The following is a 21903-nucleotide window of genomic DNA, read 5'->3' as shown; positions in this document are numbered from 1 at the left end:
TCGACAAACCCAACAAAGACTTATGAATGTCGTACATTGTGTAAGTTATATAACAGTTAAACAATGGCCAGAAATTCTCGTAAGTCTGTACTATGTCGTAGGTCATTCAGGAGTTAAGAACTTTCATTGCCGTGGGCATAGAAATTACTTCACGATTAACCGTAGCTTAAAAGTGTGGGTTTAATTCAATTATTTTTTAAAGACTCTTTCTTGGAATTACCTCGAAAGTTTTGCTTTTTCGGAATTTATGAAATAAGAGGGTTGTTGATGAAAGAAAATCGAATTATCCCTGACGTAGAATACTGATGTTTTTATTAGGTAAGTAAATTATTTAAAAAATCGTGTATAAACGCATCAAAGACGGTGAAACATATGGAAGAGGGAGGTAATATCGTCACTTTTTTGTAAAACGTGTACTGATACGTGACGTCACACAAGGTTTCAAGTTCCTATATCATATTCCGTTTTTGATTGCGCTTATAAACAAAAAAAAACATTATTCGGAATTTTTCGATTTTTTAAACAATTGAAGGTCTTTTACATACAAGTTTACGTGCATATTTTTATGGAAGGGTTTCTATCATAAAATTAAAACCACTACGGTAAATTACTTTCACATCGCGATAAATTTGTAGAGTAATAAATATTTCACACGATACACCGAATATCGTCGGTAGAAAGCGACTGCGCATAGTTCGCATGCATGCTTGATGCGCGCCTCCACACGCGACGGTGCATTGCTTTATTGCAATTAAGAATAATCTAGAAAACAACATCAACCGTGTAAGGCAACAAGACACTAAAAGTATGACGCTATGGTTTCGAAAGCGAGAATAAAACATTCGGATACAAATCATAAAAAAAAAAAACTAGGATTTGTAACATTTATATAAACGTGAAAGTTTCTCAAGCAATTATGAGTAAGTAATTAGAGTCTGATTATAAAAGTGTACAAATAATAATAACAGTTTTCAAACATTTAATTCACTTCACTCTACAAAGAGAGCCGAAAATCATTTAACTTTAATACTTCAAGGAAAAGGTCTAAAAATCCAAGAAGGAAAACCAAAAAGAAAATACACTGGCCATATTTAGAAGAGGACAATTGAAGATAGGGTTGCCTAAAGCATAACAATTGTCTGTAATTAGAGTTGCGGAAGTGGACGTCGGATAAGGAAAGTCCAGAGGTGTGGAGCCTCGAGGCAACCTCGTGAACTTCATTTGCCTCAACTAGCGTCGTGACTTTGAAATGACCTTGTCATGCCCAAAGAGTTCAAGCCCCAAGGAGTTCAAAATGTTAGTGCACTGGCGACCAGAATTAGTTTGTAGATTCTACAGTAAATACTCGCCACATCATCATCAGCACATATTCGTCCACTGCTGGAAATAGGCCTCCCGAATTGCACGCCATCGACATCTATCTTCGGCTGCTGAACTACTTTGGAACTACTAGCGGTTGCCGAGGCTCTGAGCACGTGGATTATCGCTGCAATGAATAATCCTGGTCTTTTTAAGTCAGTATATACCTATTACCCACCCTATGTTACTTCTAATCCCTCCAAAACCATGTCTAATAAGTTTCATGCTGATCGGTGAAGTGTTTTTCGACGTTAAACTACAAAAAATTTTCAGTGAAGATACAATCTAATATATCGCAAATATTTTGACTTAAGACTTATCTTGATCTGACTAATTTTATGGGAGGGCCGAAACTGGTTTATTCACTTCATAAAGTAACAAAAAATATACATACATATACTAGTTAAATGGCTATTCATTTAAAGTAATGATGGCTTCCTGGATAACGGTCTGCTCTACATATTACAACGACACCGCAAAAAAAACATCAAGAATATTATTATTAAATTCTGCCATCAAGTCCTCAGCTGTGTTCGCGAAACCTGAATACGTGAGGCTCATACAAATGACGTGAGGTTTGTAAAAGATTCTTATTATGAAGTAACATGTAATATCTATATATACTAATATATAAAGCTGAAGAGTTTGTTTGTTTGTTTGAACGCGCTAATCTCAGGAACTACTGGTTCAAATTAAAAAATCCTTTTTGTGTTCAATAGACTATTCATCGAGGAAGGTTTTAGGCTATATAACATCACGCTGCAACAAATAAGAGATACAATGAAAAATGTGGCAAAAATGGAGAAAAATAGTCATCTACGAAGGCTTTCGTTCAAAAATTCCTAACTTATATCTTCTAAACACGCGGACGAAGTCGGGGGCAACAGCTAGTAAACAGTATAAAGAGTATTTCTTACACCGTTTGCCAAATTGAATTGGTATAAAGGAGAGGACATTTGCCATCTCTTCTGACCTCTTTCACATTTACATTAATGCACCAAACACAGGTGGTGTTTGGTGCACTAATGTAAATGCCAGTATTCATTTAGTCTAAATGCGTGAGATTTTGCAATAAACTGGCAATTGTAATTAGATTTTTATTTAATAACTTGGACACGATTGGCCTTCTATTTAACGATCACTACTAGTTTTTGGTATAAGTATAATGCAACATTTAAATATTAGAGCAAGTGTATGCTTGTTAACTGCCCTTGATCATGCGATGGAATTTTTGACTGTTTTCAAGATTCCATTTATCAAGGTCCGCACAGCTTAATATCTTAACAAAGTTCACATTTTCATGAACTCAAATACTACGCAATTCAGCTTTTCAAGGTCTATTCCACAACACCCGATCCCCCGACGACAAGACAATAACTTAAAAGCAAAGTTTTCCCTAAAAGCACGTGTTATAATAAAGTTCAGTGAAACACCTAAAGACTGCTTAGGATAAATTAAAAAATCTGTAAAGAAAAACAGGATTCACAGATAAATAACTGTTAAAAATGCTGATTTAACTATAAAACTTCGTCAACCTACAACATATTCACTCACAAATGTATGTCAAAAGCATATTTCTTTAAAGATACAGTCGTTAATCTTTATGTATGTAAAATGGTACAACCATGACACGAAACAAACACAAGAGTTATTATTGTATCCTTTTCTTTTTTTAACATATGTGTGACAAGCAACCACACCTACCTCGTAAGTTTATGATAATCGTGGTACGTGTACACTCGATCACATAATCTATACTTACTAAAATATTATAAAGCTGAAGAGTTTGTTTGTTTGTTTGAACGCGATAATCTCAGGAACTTGGTCCAAATTAAAAAAAATCTTATAATCTAGGCTATAAACCATCACGCTGCGACTAATAGGAGCGAAGATACAATGGAAAATGTGGAAAAAAAGGGCAGGTATAAATCATAACTTATATGTTCTAACCACGCGGACTAAGTCCCGGGCAACAGCTAGTTTGTAAATAAATTTTACGAAAATCAAGTGACCTATTGGTTTGAGTATGCAGTAATTATAAATCTATGTATTTGACAGCTCGTAGTGTTTATAAATTGTAGTTTTGTCCGATTAATTAATAAGTGATATACCGGTTTAAAATGCGTTTTGTTTGTTTTAATTAATATTTTATTTGGAATTATGAAGAGTAAATCAGCCTTTATATTTAAGAAGATGAATATTTTACGAGACATCGAATAAAATTACACTAATATTTAAAAGACAGTGTGTGATTTAATGTTTGTAATTTCTTTACGTTCAATCTATATCTATACTAATATATAAAGCTGAAGAGTTTGTTTGTTTGAACGCGCTAATCTTAGGAACTACTGGTCCAAATTGTAAAATTCTTTTTGTTTTGAATAGAACAGGCTTTAGGCTATAAACCTGCGACTAATAATAGCGCAGATACAATGGAAAATGTGGAAAAAAACAGGGCAGGTATAAATCATAACTTATATCTTCTAAGTCGCGGGCAACAGCTAGTTTGGTATTAAGGCAACCTTTAATATAAGTTACAGCCACGGTATAAGTTTAGTACAAAAGATAAACATTATCATTATTATTAAAAATTAATATTATCTTTTATTTAGTTACAACGTTTTCGATAGAGTTGGCTCTGTTTTTCAATATATTGTAACCCGCTCACGTAACGATTGATCTTTATCATAATGCATGTCAAATAATAAGTAAAAATCTCTTTTGAATGCAGTCTTGTGACCGAGTATGGCGTCACGTGATACTGTCATCACCTCATAGGTTCATTATAGAATTTATGACAAGGGTTTTAATGTGCTTGTTCGTAATATTTATAAGTCTGTGGTCGTTAAATATAAATTAGTCCTAGAACTAAGAGCGTATTTAATTATAGTTTGTTTCAGTTTTTACTAATAACACATCCAATAAGCAGAAATAATTCTGGTATGATTTTTTTGCTGTCAGAAGACTGAAATGACACAGATTTTTATTACAGCTATGTGTTATTTTGTGTCCTTTTATCATGGTCTAAGAGCCCGTAGCCCCAGACTATCTTATTTTTGTCAGCGGATGCTCCCAACGTAGGTAAGATCAATGGTTGATTATGGAGTTTGGGTCATGGTGGCTTTGGCAGATAAATAAAAGGTACTAAAGGTGGCAAAAAAAATCTTCCAATTTAATGTTAGGGATTTAAAGGTTTATTACTCAAATTATTAAAGGTATATCAGTTATATATTTGGCCATCTCAATCATTTGAATATTAAATTCGGCTGTCATTACATATTTATTATAAACTAATGAGCTTAAATATCATAAATATAGCGACCTTTTTGCTATCTACTTATACTTGTAAAATATTACCAATTCGCGTTTTCGAGGACTTCGCAAAAGCTTTAACATACATAATTTAAGAAAAATATTAAAAATTAACTTGAAGTATTATTAATGTGAGCCTTAATAATAAATACGGTTTGATACTAAAAGGCAATTTTTATGATAAGTTGAATACCTTTTATTTAATAGTTCCTTAAAAAAACACTGTTCTTTGAAAATATAATACAAAACCAGACAAGTGTTTTTCGGAATCGCGACACCTAGTGGACAAAAACAAACCACAAAGTGGCCAAAAATCAAATTTAATAACACACCGACAGTTGCTCAACCTCGACTTATATTTTTTTAATATTCTAAAATTACATTATCTTAATTATGTCAGCAATACATCACATGTGAAAACTTTAACTGTCTAGCTATCACGACTCATTAGATATCGCCTTGTCTTAAACGGACAACAGGGTTCCAGTTTTACCCATTGACGGAACTTTTAAAAATGTGCTTCAAACTTACACAGACATCCATAATAATTATGGATATTTTGTAAGTTACATAAGGAAACAGTACACATATATTTACAATACAAACTCATAATCATGGTTTTACGAAATATAAAACAATAGATACAATTTGTAACTATGACACCGTGCTACTTATGACTGGGTCCGAAAATGTTAGGTTATTGTCAAACTGACTGAAGAAAGAAGAACAAAAAAATAAGAAGTTTGATATCTTTTCTTTAAAAAAAGAGTAAAGCATGTTAGGTATGGTTCCCATAATGTTCCTCCTTTCCGTCAAGCAAAAAGAACGATAGGAATGGTGACTGAGTATCAAGTTAAATGTCATCAACCCTATTGATAAAACCTAACCCTTATTCATTGACCTAGGTTTCCAATGTAGTCTAACTACAAAGCGACTAAAGAAACGACGGTTATCCTGGAAAATAAGGCTCTTTCACGCGAACACTTTCATTCATTCTTTTCTACGTAAACCAGTGTGATACAGCCTTAACAATCATTAAAATTCTCATCACACAGCACGCCACGTACATTAGGACACCAGGTGCCATGTTATTGCACATCGTTCGTTACCATTGCGTGTCTATAATTAGATACGCATATTAAGATCATTGACAACCCTAGGTAGGTACGTAAGGTATCATTGTTTCGGAACAAGGTAACAGAGATGACCCTATGACCCTCATCTTACATAATTCAGTTAATAAAGCCGTTATTATGTATTTTTGATAACTTGTTTAGTGTTTATATACTGGATAATTGCAAAGCAAATAATTTCGTCATTGTGTTTGAGTTGCGAGGTAATTGGTATTTTTATGATTGTGAGATGCGCCTATTAATACTATACGTTTTTAAGTCTTGTGTTCTATTAGTTTTGATAATAAATAGAAACTTTTTATTTGGTAGGTACGTGAATAAGTAGGTTAGAATATTCACCCATATCGACACTCCCTTTATGCTGTAACTCCGAAGCTTAAGGTTTCGTTTTATCCACCTAGTGTTAGTTTAAAAAAATATTAAGCATTCTTATCCAGTGGGATAGCATAGAGTTGTCATGTCGGACTTATTGCACAAAGCATTCAGGATGCTATGCTTGCTAGCGCATATTCTACGTAGGATTGCGGCGCATCGCTTGCTGATTATAGCCTAAAGAACATCGATCCTTGTCTAGGCAAATATCCTAGAAACGCGTAGAAGTGGTCCCAAAGCATCGTACGATCGAAATCGACTTATCAAAATATTTTGTTTCAAATACTATTCGAACAACAGCTACAAGTAGGACTAACTAACAGTATTATCGCAATAAAGGAGGGTAAACAAACCTCCTTCGTGTGTACAATCATTACACGCTACTGTCCGAACGTAATGAAGAGTCAATAACTTTATGTATTTGTTTTGGTTACTTAGCTGTGTTTAGATCTTAGTATTCAATATTTTAGGTAGAGGAAGACTGCGTTAATTTTCCTGTACTAAATATACTTGACTTTAACTCAAAGTACTGTACAGTAAATTTCTTTTCGAGAATTTATGTAGAAAAAAATTGGGTCTATAATTTAAATGGTAGATTAAATTACTACCTAATAAAAGCAATTCTTCCTAGAGTTTTCAGTTTCTCGACTTACAAATTCTTATAAATGATTATTAAATGATGCAATGATGCAACTGAGCGACTAGTTGCATCATTTACCTAATATTGAATCATCCTCTTGCTAAAAAAATACTTTCCTTTTTTATTTGCTATTATCTTCTCACTGCTGGCCATATGCTTCCTTTCGATTCATCCAATCAGTCCGATGTATGGCTTACCTAAACCAATTGTTGTAGTATGCATCTCGTCTCGCTATTTCATTTACCTACGTCTACTACATTTTAATTATGTTTACTCAATAGCCATTCTACACTTCTTATACAGATGCGTACCTTAATTATAATGATATGTCAATAAATCAATATCATTTGTTTCAATATTTTTATAAATTATTGACGCGCGTTGCTAAGCAACCAATATTGTTATTTAATCTGTGGTTCAAGTTAGTTTAGCCCCATTACTTATCTTCAAAGTAAATGAAGAATATTTTGTTATTAACAGAACCATTAAGCGTACAGTGAGCACCAAAAGTCAAATATTACAATGTCATTTTTAAAAGAAAGTGCAGCCAAAACAATTTTCATGACTTGCTGTTGTAGTGTTGGTAACGATGGTTGGGAACGTTGGTTCTTGCCTGGGCCCCGATTCAGCTACAAGGGCCGATGATTGAGTGGCAATTGGATTAAATTCGCTTTACTCGTATTATTCTAAGGATTTTTATAACACAATTATTGAAAATATAGTAGGAGTAGGTAAAGTAGGAATGGAACACTGACGGTCAATACAATGATTTTCCAATTATTGTGTTGGCAAAATGCTTAAGAGAAAATCATTCTTCGGCACTTGTAAATAGCTGAATCGGGGCCCTGGTATATAGAAAATATGAGAATTAAATAAGACGTCTTATACTCACCTGAGATGTCCCAAGGTCCACCTTCCTTTTTACGTCATCGGACCATCAGGCTCGATCTCTCCATGGTGAAGGTTTTAGTACTGAGAATACAAGCTTTGCATAATTTGAGGCTAAATCTCTTCATAAACCGAATTATATTAGATAACTTCTGTCGCAGACCATACTAATTGCCAAGCAACAAACATCCTTAAGTTTCTTGTTTACCAGAACAATTATCGTTGAACATACAAATTGCTTATTAATTTGTAACCTTACTGACATAAGTAAATGTAACGGTTAATTTATTATTGATTGATTTTGTACCTGTGTGTTTTGAGTCTATTTAGTAACCTACATTAAACTATAAAACAGCCAAAGCCCGTTCAGCCCAACTGCATAAGTTAGTTAAAAAATGTATTTTCAATTTCCTCTGTATTCGATTTTTCCTTCAATCTTTTCACTAATTAATTGTCGTTAATTCAACACAAGCCTTTTAACTAAACAAGATAAATACGACGGATCAATGACGACAAAATACACACTTAGAAAACCAATTAAAAAATCAAACACACCCGCTTTGGACAGCACCCAGTTTCACCCATTCTTCACCTTTGCCCAAATGCTCTCAGTTGAAGAAACGGGCAAAAAATTCCCAATTGACTAGCTTTCTGCCTAAGAAAAGACTATAACCCTCCCAGACACTAACTTAACACTCGTCCTCTCAACGCCTGCTAAAGTACATCCTCACTACAACCTCATTTAATATCTTACTAGACACACACATAACACATGTTATCCTCATTCTATTTATATAAAAGGAATGCAGGTCTGTCAATACGTTCAACAAGAATAACTAGTTCAGTAAAACAATGTCACTTTAAAAAAAAAACCTCTTGACGATACGCAACAAACCAGTTTTAAATCCTGAAACCGTTAATTTATACGATGGTATTTAAAAAACTCTTTTAATGTTGAATACCTAAATGTGAAGGTCAATGAACTTTGAATCTAGACTTTTTAATGGCAAGGTCGGTAGGTCTCTAAATGATCTAAATGATGATATGTAACAGACATTAAATTAGTTCTTTTTACCGGCTCACGCTGAGTATACACCGTGATTTTTTAGTCGTCTTAAAAAAGCAGCCCAGTTCATGTATCCAATGATTAGAACACATTCATGATAAAAAAAAAATAGGTATTTATGAAATTTGAATAAATTAAAATGCAATTTTTATTCAATATTATGATGCAATTTGTAGTTTTTTAGAAACACATCTCTGTTGCGAGCGCGGTCCGAGCCTTGTAACAATGATGAGGGGTGCGGGCGGCGGTGTTTTTATCATTTTTAAGAGTATATTTCAGATTTCTCTTGTTTAATTTTTCTTCGTACTTATTATCTTAGTTGATGATAAAAAAAATATAATCGCGCCTAGGGGTATTTTACGTCGGTTGCATGAACTGGGCTGCTTTTGTAAGACGACTAAAACATCACCGTGTATAAGACATACACATACAATCATTTTATGGTAAAAAAGAACCTAAAAGTTAGCTTCAACATTCATCAACGTCCTTTCCAAAACTCATATTTTTAAGCTAAGTATTATTTATTTCAGCATCGTGCGGTTGTCGTGCTGAATTAATTCACTTTCATCTTATAATAATAATTTAAAAAAGAAAGTTAAACATAGTTAGTCCTAGAATTATGAAATCTGAAACTTAATTAAAATTTTAAAGAGTCTTCTGCACAAGAAAGTTTCATCAATCAACTATGTTAGTTAAATATGATCTCGACACTTAAGCAACAGCCATACTTTTAATCGACTTCTTATACGGAGAACGTTTCTCAATTTTACCGTAGGTATATTCAAGTGTATTTATTTTTATTTTTATACAATATTCATGTACACGTGTATGTCACCTAACTGCTAAACGCCTAAACGGCTAAACCAATTTGAATGTGTTTTTTGCGCATGCCTTTGAATGATTAAGTTTCGTATGTTCACCGATCTGCTAGCAATACTTTGCACCTTAAAAGTCAATTAAATTCCAATATCTTGATCAGTGTCCAGTGTGAATTATACATACAAGTCGTTACAACCTATTTTCTGCCTAACCTCACAATTTAACAGACATTAACTCCAATCCAACTCATTGCAAAAGTGTCGCCGACTGTTAAACCACGATTACAACTGATGTCAAGGCAAAAAGGTTTTGACAATGACACTTGAACTAGTAATTAATCATAAATTTAGGTACTAAAAAAACGGTAATGGCTGAAACAGTATTGTCGAAATCATAAATCCATTTGTCTACAGGTCAGGGCTGAAAACAGTGTTAAAGATTGTAATTTGGCTAAGTGTCTGTTAAACTTTCAATGACAGTGTTAACGATACTATAAATACGAATTGGTAACTGTTGTTTTGTTTCAAAACAATCCATTTAGTTCATAACATTTGCGTTGATCGTAGTCAACACTTTGACATTGTTGAAAGATGCAACGGTTAAGTCGGCGTATTTATCGGGATTGCCCAAAAAGTGTCGAACCCAACTGAAGTCCTTTATGATGAGCTGACGAGACGGCGGGGTTGCGAGTCGTGTGAGACGGACAGAAATTCTTAAAACTTTAATGGTGAATAGAAATAAATCTTTGCGGATCGAACTTAACTTATAAAACCTGTTAATAATAAGTGAGAACCAGCATCATCAGGTAAGCGGTCCCAGATCACATTTTACAATTCAGGTCTTCTCCCAACTTTTACTGTCTTACTAAGGAAAATGTATGGAGCTAAGCTATAACCACATAAGTGAGTCGATCACAGGTTAAGCTACGCTTGACGCGGTTGGTCCGTAGGTGGGTCACCATCTTTGTCATGACGAGTTCCTCCGTGTTTCGGTCGTTACAGGTAGTCAGAAGCTTGAAAAGTCTGACAACCAGTCTAACCAAGGGGTATCGGGTTGAGGAGGTCAGATAGACAGTCGCTAATTGTGTAAAACACTGGTACTCAGCTGAAACCTTAGACTGGAAGCCGACCACAACATGGTTGGGAAAAGGCTAGGCCGATGATGACTAAGGAAAATGTATCACAGACCAGTGTTAGTAGGTATATGTATATTCCAACATGGGAGGCATTTTCCTCTTTTGGTTTTTATGATTCAACTTCAGTCATAAACCTCAATCTCTTTTATTTATCACTACCTACTTACTTATTAAACGAATAAGGAGTTATGTAGAAAGTGGTGTCGCTTGGAACGTTTGACAAGTCATCATTTAAATACCGAGCTATTATGATTGAAAGCCTGAGATACTTATTATGGATGATCAAGCATTTAATTATTGCGTAACTGTACGAGGTATAAAATGTGTTGCAAAATTAAATAAACCGTTAATATTGGTTGGTCTCTAAAGTTGACTAGCCATGTCTTTGTCATATCACAAATATTTGACTATTCCTTTGATTTAAATTTCTGATAAATGTCTTCTGTGCTTTACTGTGCCTAATATTCAAAAGCAGTTTGACTGTGTCTCTGTTCGTAAGCTCCGATAATGATTGCAAAAAAGTCTCCGGTATTGTAACGAATGAAAATATTATTAAAAAAAAACATTTGTCACACCCGTATCTTAAATGATACTTATGTGTATATGATCCCAAAAAACTGCATTCAAAATTCGGAACAGCAAAAAAAAATATTTTAAGTATAATTGCACTAAAACTGAAGCATAGTATTTTTTTATGTCATAAAGGAACAGTACCTATTCAGTCTGTAATGAATTAAAAACTGTACTGTACTAAGCCGTTATTTTTTTTTAAAAAAAGGTTGAATTAAAAACAAACTCTTGCAAGTAAAGGATATACAGGTATTTGACATTCGCGCCAGGCGGCTGCGCGCGCGCCACTCATTTGACACATGACGTAAAGAGCCGTTGACCGGTGTTTACTTTCACAACACCGACTGCAATCTACTTCTACTTTAGTACCTATCGAATACTTCGCTTGTAATTTGTGCAATAGTATTGGAATTATAAAAGGAAAATCTTGATAGAATTTTCAGTAAGATAGTTTGAACAAAACGTGTCCTTCGTTAATCTAATAGTTAACCTAATGGAATATCTCTCAGATATTTTCTGACAGTGCGATATAAAGATTATAATCATCTAAAACATACCTGATAATTATTCAATTTATTCTAACCCACTTATTACGTTGCATTTGGCCAGAAATGGTCTTGACTCGAAAGAGGTTTACCCATATTAACATAATATAAAACCTTTTTTATATAAAAATATAGTTGTGTAAATATATAGTTGCAAACAATGACGTACAAATAAAATCGCATCGGATTTTCGCTGATATTTTGGTTTCGCCTTCCAAACTTTGGACCTTCGATTATGCGAGTTCACGAGAGCAATGACCTCTGACGCAACTAATTACGCCATAATGCTATTATGCAAACTATCTCGATCTTTATACCCAACCCTACCGTCCCTTGTAACTGAAAACAAACCTAGAATGACTTCATTCGATATCAATTTATTACATCAGTGTTTGATCGGATTTTCTTTCCTATTTCAATAATTAATATTTATGGTTAAACATTTCAATAGTTAAGTACCTTACGTAGATATTTTCTGATATAACTATCGAATCTTCTCGGTCATTTCGTTACCATTTTATTTGGGATGCTTTTTTAGAAAGATATTCGGATATCAGCAACGAAAGCCTTTGATTGGGTATAATTTGTCAATTTTGGTAATCTTCTTAGCAAAGATAGGGACATACAAATGAATGTAAATTGTTTAATACATATATGGAAAATTAACAGAAGATGATCTTTAAATAAATTGTACCAAAATCAGCGTTACTAATTATACTTCATCATCATCATGAGCATATTCGTCCACAGCTGGACAAAAGCCTCCCCATTGCACGCCATCGAGGTCTTTCATCTTATAAATGCGCATTGTAGAATATTTAACAAGTGCTTACCATTTTTTTTTATCAATTTCGACTCTGATGTCTCCGGGTAACTATTGAAAATGTATAATAATTATAAACAAACCAAATAGTTCCTATATTGGTCGTCACTGCTGTCAACAAACCAGTATTTCCGGCAGCCAAGAACACCGTGCACCAGTTGATGCATAGGTAATGTTAGGTCAAGTCTGGTAACATATTATTTTTTGTTCCGCCCAGAAACCGGAGTAGCAAAGAAAGTTGTTTTCTAATTGATTGCATGTATTAAGGCAGTTTAACGTAGGCGCCTGTATCGCGTTGCGAAATTATCTGCAACTTTGTAGCAACGGGTAAATACTGGGATTTGAGATACTTTTCGAAATCTTAAGAACAAGGTTAAAATAACAGTTCTTGTATTTACTCTAGTAGAAATTAGTAACTTGAAAGTCATCCCTCTGAACTACCAAGCTAAATCAGTCTACATATTACACATAGTAACTGCACGTATTGGTGTTTTATCTTCCAGAAAGACCACATATTAAACACTTTATCATAATACAAAATTTTTATCCCCAAATCATACAGGTAACCGATCGTTTCTCTTAAAACCGTTGCAGGCCGTTGACCATGCACATGTACATTGACTGGCATCAAATTTCATACATGCGAATCGGCTCTACCGTGATAAGGTTACATATATACGTACCACGGATTTCCACTTGTTACGAGCTACTTTCGCTGCATTCACTCTCAACACATTCTTCTGCGTGCTTATCGTTTTAGGACTTGCCTTGGCCTTTCTCCAGGCCATCACCAAATTCGGAAGACACCTGCCCATTTGATTTCTGTCAAGTGAACATTGATAATCATAAAATAAAACAATTTAGACCAACTCAAAGTGGTATAGAGCATGTATTTGCGGAAGGATAAATGCACAGGCACCCAAACAAAAGGGGATTAATAAGATCAAGTGGTGTAGAACTAAACACCACTAAAATCCGTCACATCAACCCAAAAAGTAAAGGAACAGCAACAATCAGCACAGATATAAGAAAAGGATTCTGTCCAGTATGCCAAATGAACCTTGGTGAAATGTTTCGTAAACACAATACGAAGGATGAGAACACAAGCTCAGTAGCAGATACCCATTAATTCTAACTTACATATTACACAAGATTAATGGTTGCGATGTCTTTATTAACATTAGCGTATTTTGAGCAATCTAAGACAGTCTACAAAACTTATATAACGTATTCATTTAGTCATATAGTGTCTGGTGAAAGATTGTGGTTTCTTAATAGATTTGTACACAAAAATTATTGATGCACAAAACCGAATGCCTGTTTTGTGTATGTTGCAAATTGATATTTCATGTTGGAGTCATCTAGCAAATTTAGGGGGAAAATAGTTATTCTATCTGATTTTGCTAGGAATGTATTTTTATCTATTTTCATTACTTTCCGTTCAACTGTTTAGGTAGCACAAATCATTAATCTGAAAATTCTCCTTAACCTCCGAGATTTATAAGGGTTCCGCACTTAATGCCGCGAGTCCGACTCACACGTGACCGGTAAGGTTTTGATAAAAATCATCGTTTTCCTAAACTACAAAATCCCGTAGTCTAAAGACGATTTTTGGAGGTCTCCTTTCTCTTCATTCCACACTTGTCGTAAGCAAAACGATGGGTCCATAACACATTAACGCCATCTTTTACGATTCGACCTAGTTACCAGTATTTTATAAAGTTTACACTATATATAACTGCAAGTATATAAGTGAAAGGTAGGTCCGTAAGCGGTCAAGGAGGTCCGCCCCGATGGACTACATACATACTTATCAGATTTATGTTTTTAATTAGTTGGAAACGCTAATCGTTTGATCATGTTGAGGAAAACGAAAGGGAAAATTGTAATTACAGCCCCGTGTTTGTTCAAGTAGGTAAGTACGTAAGGAGTCAAGTTTACCATATAAGGCCTCTTTGGTAATAAGAACAACTTTCTTGTTTGGGTGGCAATGAGGCAGTAGCAGTTCTATTGCGGTTATTTATTTAAATAGAACGGCCAAAGCCAATTACACTATTTAACTTAAATTTAAATTGGAATGATGAATCAATAATGAAAGCAGCATTTCTCTCCAAAAACTGCCACACTTACATTACACATTACCATTTAACTTAAATTAGGCCTCTCTTAACACAAGCAATTTCCTCGTGGAGTGTGGATATTCCAGACGCGACTCCAAACTTAAGATATTTCGTCATAGCATACACAGTTGTTCCCATGATTTTGTATTCATAAAAAGTCGTGATTCCCTAAAGGTTCTATTTTACTTTTGCAGTCTCAAGGAATTAACTCCAAACCATCCAAAGTATCGTCATACGTCCACAGTCAAACATTACAAGGTTGTTTATAGCAAGAAAACATAACTTTTAATTAAATAATGTCATGTTCAAATTTTGGAATATTAGCAAACCTAGACTTTAATTAAATAAAATTGGAAATTATCGTATTTGGGATGAGGTTATCGACTGCTGTATCTAATTATACGAAGGTAACTGCGAAATATGTTAGAAATACAAGTAACCTATGCTGATGCAAACACTAATATATTCATTAGAAATCATTAACAACCAGTCACGGCAAAAACGCATATAAAATTTTAGACGATAATTTAATTAACCACCTACATCCGTTCATAAAGGCCTGTGACATAGGTATGTAAAAGATGATCGGATATGTGAAAAAACATTCCGTAGGTTATGGAAAATATTCAGAAAATACCTTTCAAGGTTGTGAAATTCAAGAAGGCAGAGAGGTAGTAGCTAGTAAGTAAAATAAGCATAGGTAATGCAAATAACTAATCAACGAATACTAGAACGGCAATCATGCGAGGAGATCCGTAGACGAACGAATGTCGCCGATACAGCCCGTAGGATTAGCAAGCTGAAGTGGCAATGGGCCTGCCACATAGCGCGAAGATCGGACGGCCGATGGAGCAAAAAAGTTCTGGAGTGGAGACCACTTACCACAGAGCGCAGCGTGGGACGGCCACCTGCCATTGTTATATTATGCCTCATGCTTATTTGAGAGGAAAAAGGAGTCTTCTTGTTCCTTGCGTATGGCTGTTGTACAACCTGGTTTAAGAGTTTTTAAACTGCCTGAAGACTCCTGTCGTGGCTTTATACACCCTGGCAAAAATCTCAAAAGTATTGGTTTCCTCATCATGTTTTTTGTTACCATTTTTAGCAAGTGACTTAACTACTAGCGTATGATCAACTATCAATCAATCAGTCTGATCTGATAAACTTCTTCAAAATTATATATTTTAATCGGTGAATGTACCTGCAACATGCATGCCTGAATGCAACTAGTTTTTTAGTCTATCAACACTTCCTTCACAGTTTTTAGTTCCCGCGCTATATACGTAAGACGTAAATTTCTAGTAAAATACATAAGAAGGCTTCATAAATTCAAGGTCAAGACTCAGGGCTAAGAAATATTCGACTCACATTGCATACTAATCGTTTCTAAATGGACAAATGTATAAAATGGCGTTAAACCAATGAAAAAAGTCATAAACGTAGCAATTTTAATTTGAAATTTTACGTCTCTGTAAACGTTTTACAAATAGTTGATCAGATTGTGTATACCTAAAGTAATAGTGTAATTCGTTTTGCATTTCACTAACGCAATACATAGCGCCCGATCACGGACGTTCAAAATCTCATCGAACTCAAATGACCTCAAATGGGGTGCACGAGTTCTTTATGAAGAACTCGCAAAGCGTTTGGTCGACTCTACCCATGATCAGAAGGCTGGTCTCTATCTTGCCCAAAGAATTAGCATTGCCATACAACGTGGCAATGTAGCCAGCCTTCTGGGCACATTTCCCGACTTTGGCAGGGATGAAGATGTCTTTTTGGCGTTTGTAAATTATGTATACTTTTCATTTTGTATTGATATAGTTTTAAAAATATAAATATTAGTTTAGTTAATTTATTTTATAAATGTTTTTAAGTTGAAAAACATTAAAATAAACGATATAAATGACCTCAAATTGATAAACTACTGAAGTGATTACGATTGAATTTCGCAACGAGACTAATAAAGAAAGTCAGCGGCCGTGAGATGACCTCAGCAAACTGGATTAACTACGGATTTTGTTCCAAACACACTTGTTTTACTTTTAATGCTTAGCCAAACTAGGTTTACCTATGATTATGAAATCTAAGCATTAGCGTGTACATTATTGGTTTATTTAACGTATAATCGAACCTTGGTGGAAATACCTGCTTTTAAAACCTTCTTAACAGATTTTAAACGGGTGCTTCATGCGGAATTGAATTCCAACCTTCACCATTTCGCTAATATTTTGCATCGTTGTTATAGCCAAGAAGAAACTATGTTGAGGTTGGCTATAAATTATTCATAAGATTCAGCCAAATTTTTACTATTCCAACTACTCCATTTTAATTATGTTACTCCTTCATCAAAAATCAAAGTTGATTCATATTTAAACCATGCAACCGCTCCCGCGTAGTGATCGGGATTGCCTGACTAGTTTCGGACCCCAACCGAGTCCTCAAACACTCCTTGACACGGCGGCGTCGTCGCGAGCATTCCTGCACTAATTAGTAAACCGTTACAGCATTTAAATAAAAATCAAGATTTTTCACAATGCCTTAAACAAGAACAACCTTCACGAGTTACAGACAGTGTCACAGGACCTACATTCTCGTTAACCACACTGTAATGAACATCGTCAGTGAGACCACAAGTAATAACTGTTATTGCATCTAATGCTTCAGCATCATCATAAATCATGACTGATTCTTCTCTTATTGCCTGTTAAACGTTACCAATAACTAGACTTATAACCTTCGTGGTAGCAAACGATATATGCCTTCATTAAATGATAGTGCTTTGTCCTAAGTAACATAGATGCCCAAGAACCTTTATGAGAAGCTCCATGCGCTTGTTTCGCGGTTGTCGCTTGTCTTTGTGCATGTGATTTGTATGTTTGTAAACCCCTCGCGACACAAGGATTAAATTCCTTTCCGCGGGAGTCGTTTTTTTTAATGTATGGGTATAGGAGGCCTTGTCATGTACCAAACGTGTACTCCCATGATTAGGAATTAAGGTACGAATTAGTTTTGCCAGAAATAATTGCTTCAATTTCTGAAACTAGTTACCAATCTCAATAAGGTGGAAAATGGTTACAATGAGGAAAACACGTTCTACAATCCGGTCACGGATATAAAGGATGTCGTATTCAGACCACAGCACGTAGCTTACGAAAGCTAGATTCAGTCTAACAAAACTGCAATCGAGAAGTTTTTAATGTAGGTGTTTCTGGTTTACAAGAGAAACGCTCGATTTACCGCAGCCAGCCACCTCGGTGCGGTAAACTTTAACGATGATTCGGTAATTGTCTGTCATTACGCACAATTCGCACGACGTTGACCGCACCATTAAGTATATTACCGGCAAAACTCATTTGTTAAATTGCGTCATTTTCGTAATCTACAAAAGTTTAATAAAAGACGATCGATTTATTCCTATTGTTTTGTCGTCATGATGGATGAATCGATAGAATAACAAAAAACCAAGTACAAATTATAGGTTCCCCTATTGGATCATTTTCAAATACCAAAGACAGGCAAATCAAAATCACAAGCAAAGACAAAGACGAAAGAATATTTTGACCTATACTAAAAGTCTGAAACAAGTATAATTTTTCAACTAATGCTAAAAAACGTATTCAATAAAATGAAACCCCTTTAGTCTTAAATTAGGAGAAGTAGGCCTAACCTGTTCCGGTAATCGATAATTTAATCAGTTTATATTCAAGGTAAAAAGCGTAGGAAAATATGTGCCAGTCCAAATAAGGTCTGTTTGTTCCGGCAAACGGTATCTAAAACTGCGAATTTACGTATTTGTACTATTTATGGTAAAGTGCTATCTTAGAATAAATGTAAGCAAATAAATTTTAAGACCTTGGCGTAATTTCTTTTGAAAATATGCTTTTGTTTTTTTCTGAAGGACTTTGCTAAGTATGTTGTCCATACATTAGGGCAATTCGACTTACATAGACAGGACTTGGTCTGCTCGGATAATCAGTGCTTTACCTATTATATATATACATATAGGTTTCCACGCCAAACTTACAAACCTATGTGAATGTTTCCAAAAACTTCCGAGACGCAAGAGGAAATTTCTTAGAGCTGGATTTGTTAAAAAGAAAGAGAGGAAGGAATTTGATATAGAACTCTTTTATAGAGAGCAGTTTACTTAATGTTTCTAATATAATAATATTACTATAATGTCTGTCTAATGACCGAAAGATAATTATATTCAAGTAAGTTTATACTTTAAATTTAAATCATTACGGAAGATCTCAGGAAATGTACCAACATTATTCAAAGGGACAAGCAGTCATAAGGCCACGCCAACAATTATTTCAATTACACGAGTGCATTACATTTTTATCTTTATAAACTTCCGTTCGTATACGGCACGCGCTAGTCTCATTTAATACAATAAAACGGATTCTTTGATACCGTAATACTAAGTCTAATATTTCACATCGCTACTTATTTTCATTAAAATTAAAACTTTACCTTTTGGAATTGGTAAAATTTATTCCATAAATTTATAATTACATAATATTGCTTTCCGTGACATCTCCCGATAGCTTTTTTTTAAATTGAAAATCATAATTAATATCACTTATAGATGATAGAGCAATAATAATAATAGAAGAAACAATAATGAATCATTTCATACTCATTTTATTAACTTTATTTTACTTAAAACTAAAAGCATAATTTAAGTAATTATTTATATCGGTAATAGGCACAATAACTTACGAAAACAATATCTATTTCAGTTGAACAATTGTAATCTCTAAGGGGAAAGTTCATTATACTTAATAATTTATTTCTGAAGCTTTTAGTGTTAGTAATTAGTACTACAGACATAGAAAGCGTTCTTAATGGTTTAAAATAAATTTATATAAATGTTTTAAGTACCCTTAATTTGCTATACAATAATTACTAAATGAACTTACCTACATTACGGTTAAAAGGGCCTTGGGTTTAATATCAAACGGGTTTAATAAGTAATTATGACTTTTAAATTAGCTTTCAGTATCTACCTATATATATATATAAGTAGCTATGAGTATATTGCACTTTCTAATAACTCACCCTTTTAATTGGTCATCGCTCTAGTTACTTGACGAAGATACGCATTCCCAGTGTTTATATAAATCTGTCTTCGTCGAAGGTTAAATCCTAGGGCATAATCTCTTCTATATTTTTGAATTCAACACGCAATTTAAAATCAAAGTTTACATAGGTAATTATAGAGATTTGTGGGCAAACTTGTGTTAAAGACCACCAGGCTTGGAGACCGTGGGAAGTGGCACTTGATTCTGATCAAGATTTTTGGAATTCTCATATAAAAGGTTATTTTGTATATCCATTAATCCACACGCGGTCTTTACGATTTAAACTAAAATAAAATCATATATTTTAGAGACCCAGATGAATATTTTTGACCATTCTCTTTTTTTTCAGATGGGTTGTCGCCTCACAATCGTGGACGATGTCCTCAACAGATCCTTCTACAAGCTTGGCCTCGTCGTCGGCAGACAGCCTGGCTACTTCATCATCATACCGATCCTCCTCACACTACTCATGATCACCGGCTACCAGCGGATACACTATGAAATGGATCCCGAGTACCTGTTCTCCCCAGTCAGTGGGCAGGGGAAGTATGAAAGAAGAATCGTGGAGGAAAACTTTAAAGTTAACTACTCCCATAGGTTCAATGTTGGACGGATTACTCGGGCAGGTTAGTTCTTATGCCATTTTTTTTTTATATGTCTTATTGGAAATGTTGCTTTTATGGCAACAAGATGCTTCATGCCATGGTTTCTGACTTCCACAAAGATAATAGTCTTGCTTTTAAAATAAGCTAGAATTTCTGCATATCTTGTACATATAAGGACTGCACGGATAGCCGAGTGGTTAAGGTTACCTCGCCAAACCCACAGAGCGCGAAGTATCACGGGATCGGTCCCCCGCATAAGACAAGCATTTATGTAATCCACGGATGCCTGTCCTGAGTCAGGGTGTCTTTATGCATGTGAATTCATTGTTTGTGAAAATCTCTGCGACACAAGGATTGAATTTCTTAATGCGGGAGTCAAATTTATTGTCTTAAGAAAACCCAAGTTCCAAATGTAACATCGTACATCAATGAAACAATGTAAGGCTTGTTTGCTTCTACTTTTTTTTGGTAATTTACGTTTTCCTGTTACACCTTTGTTGTAACAAGTACGCGAATATATTTACAAAACTAACCTGTTAGTTATGTCAACATGCGTTAATGTTCGAGTCACAAGCCAAATTGGGCTTGCTTTTTTACCAAAACATATCGATGCTTTTGTTAAAAGAAAAAATATTTTTCTTCCAACCTGTTATACAATTATACAAGATAGAGAAACAATTCTTTGACAACTAATCAAAACGATACTCTGTGAAACTTAGTACCATTTACGCCAAAATTGGCAAAAATAACATGAGGAATGTTACGACCTCTGCCAAATATAGTTAAACAGATTCAATGTTTTAACAATGTAACTCAACCATTAAAAATATTTTTTGTATCCACCAGGTCGTTTCGGCAGAGTCATAATAGTAGCGAAAGACAACAACACGAACATGCTGCGAACGGAGGTCTGGAAGGAGTTGCGACAGCTAGACGAACTGGTCCAGAACATGACGGTGACCATGCCCAACGGAGAGACCTTCACGTACAAGGATGAGTGCGCGAGATGGGAAGGGCAATGCTTCGTCAACGACATCCTCAATTTGGACAAGATTATCGGCGAGGTATGGTTTACTTGATACTATCTTAATTATCTCAGCTTAGTTGTTATTAGTTGCGTCCGTTTATGTGACGGTTTGTCACGAAATAGAAGACGGTACGTCCTATTCTGTTATTTTATGAGTAGGTATAGTCTTTTCATACACCGCCTGAGTTTCAAGTTATTTTTTAGCGACATAAAAATGGAGGTTTTTGTAGATTAGTCTACTATGTAGTGATGGCATAATTAATATGTGTAGTGTTGATTGATTGAACCTGTACAGTTATGGTAGGAATTCCGATTGATAAACCTGACGTCACAAGTAGTTTATCTTTCTCGTAAACTATTCTAAAAAATCCAAGCAATCATTGTACTTAAAGTAACATTTTA

At 34.6% G+C, this 21903-nt stretch overlaps 1 protein-coding gene across 1 annotated transcript in view; it reads left to right on the top strand.

Moving 5' to 3' along the window:
* The window catches only part of LOC113505637 (patched domain-containing protein 3), a 49066-nt gene that overhangs the window by 19098 nt on the left and 8065 nt on the right, over positions 1-21903 (top strand). The window contains exons 2-3 of the mRNA XM_026888444.1: positions 20219-20495; positions 21321-21538. Coding sequence (XP_026744245.1) covers positions 20219-20495; positions 21321-21538 — 495 coding nt within the window. The remainder of the gene's footprint in view (positions 1-20218; positions 20496-21320; positions 21539-21903) is intronic.

Source organism: Trichoplusia ni, chromosome 2 (assembly GCF_003590095.1).
Source record: "Trichoplusia ni isolate ovarian cell line Hi5 chromosome 2, tn1, whole genome shotgun sequence".
Lineage (NCBI taxonomy): Eukaryota > Metazoa > Arthropoda > Insecta > Lepidoptera > Noctuidae > Trichoplusia > Trichoplusia ni.
This window is presented reverse-complemented; position numbering and strand designations above follow the sequence as displayed.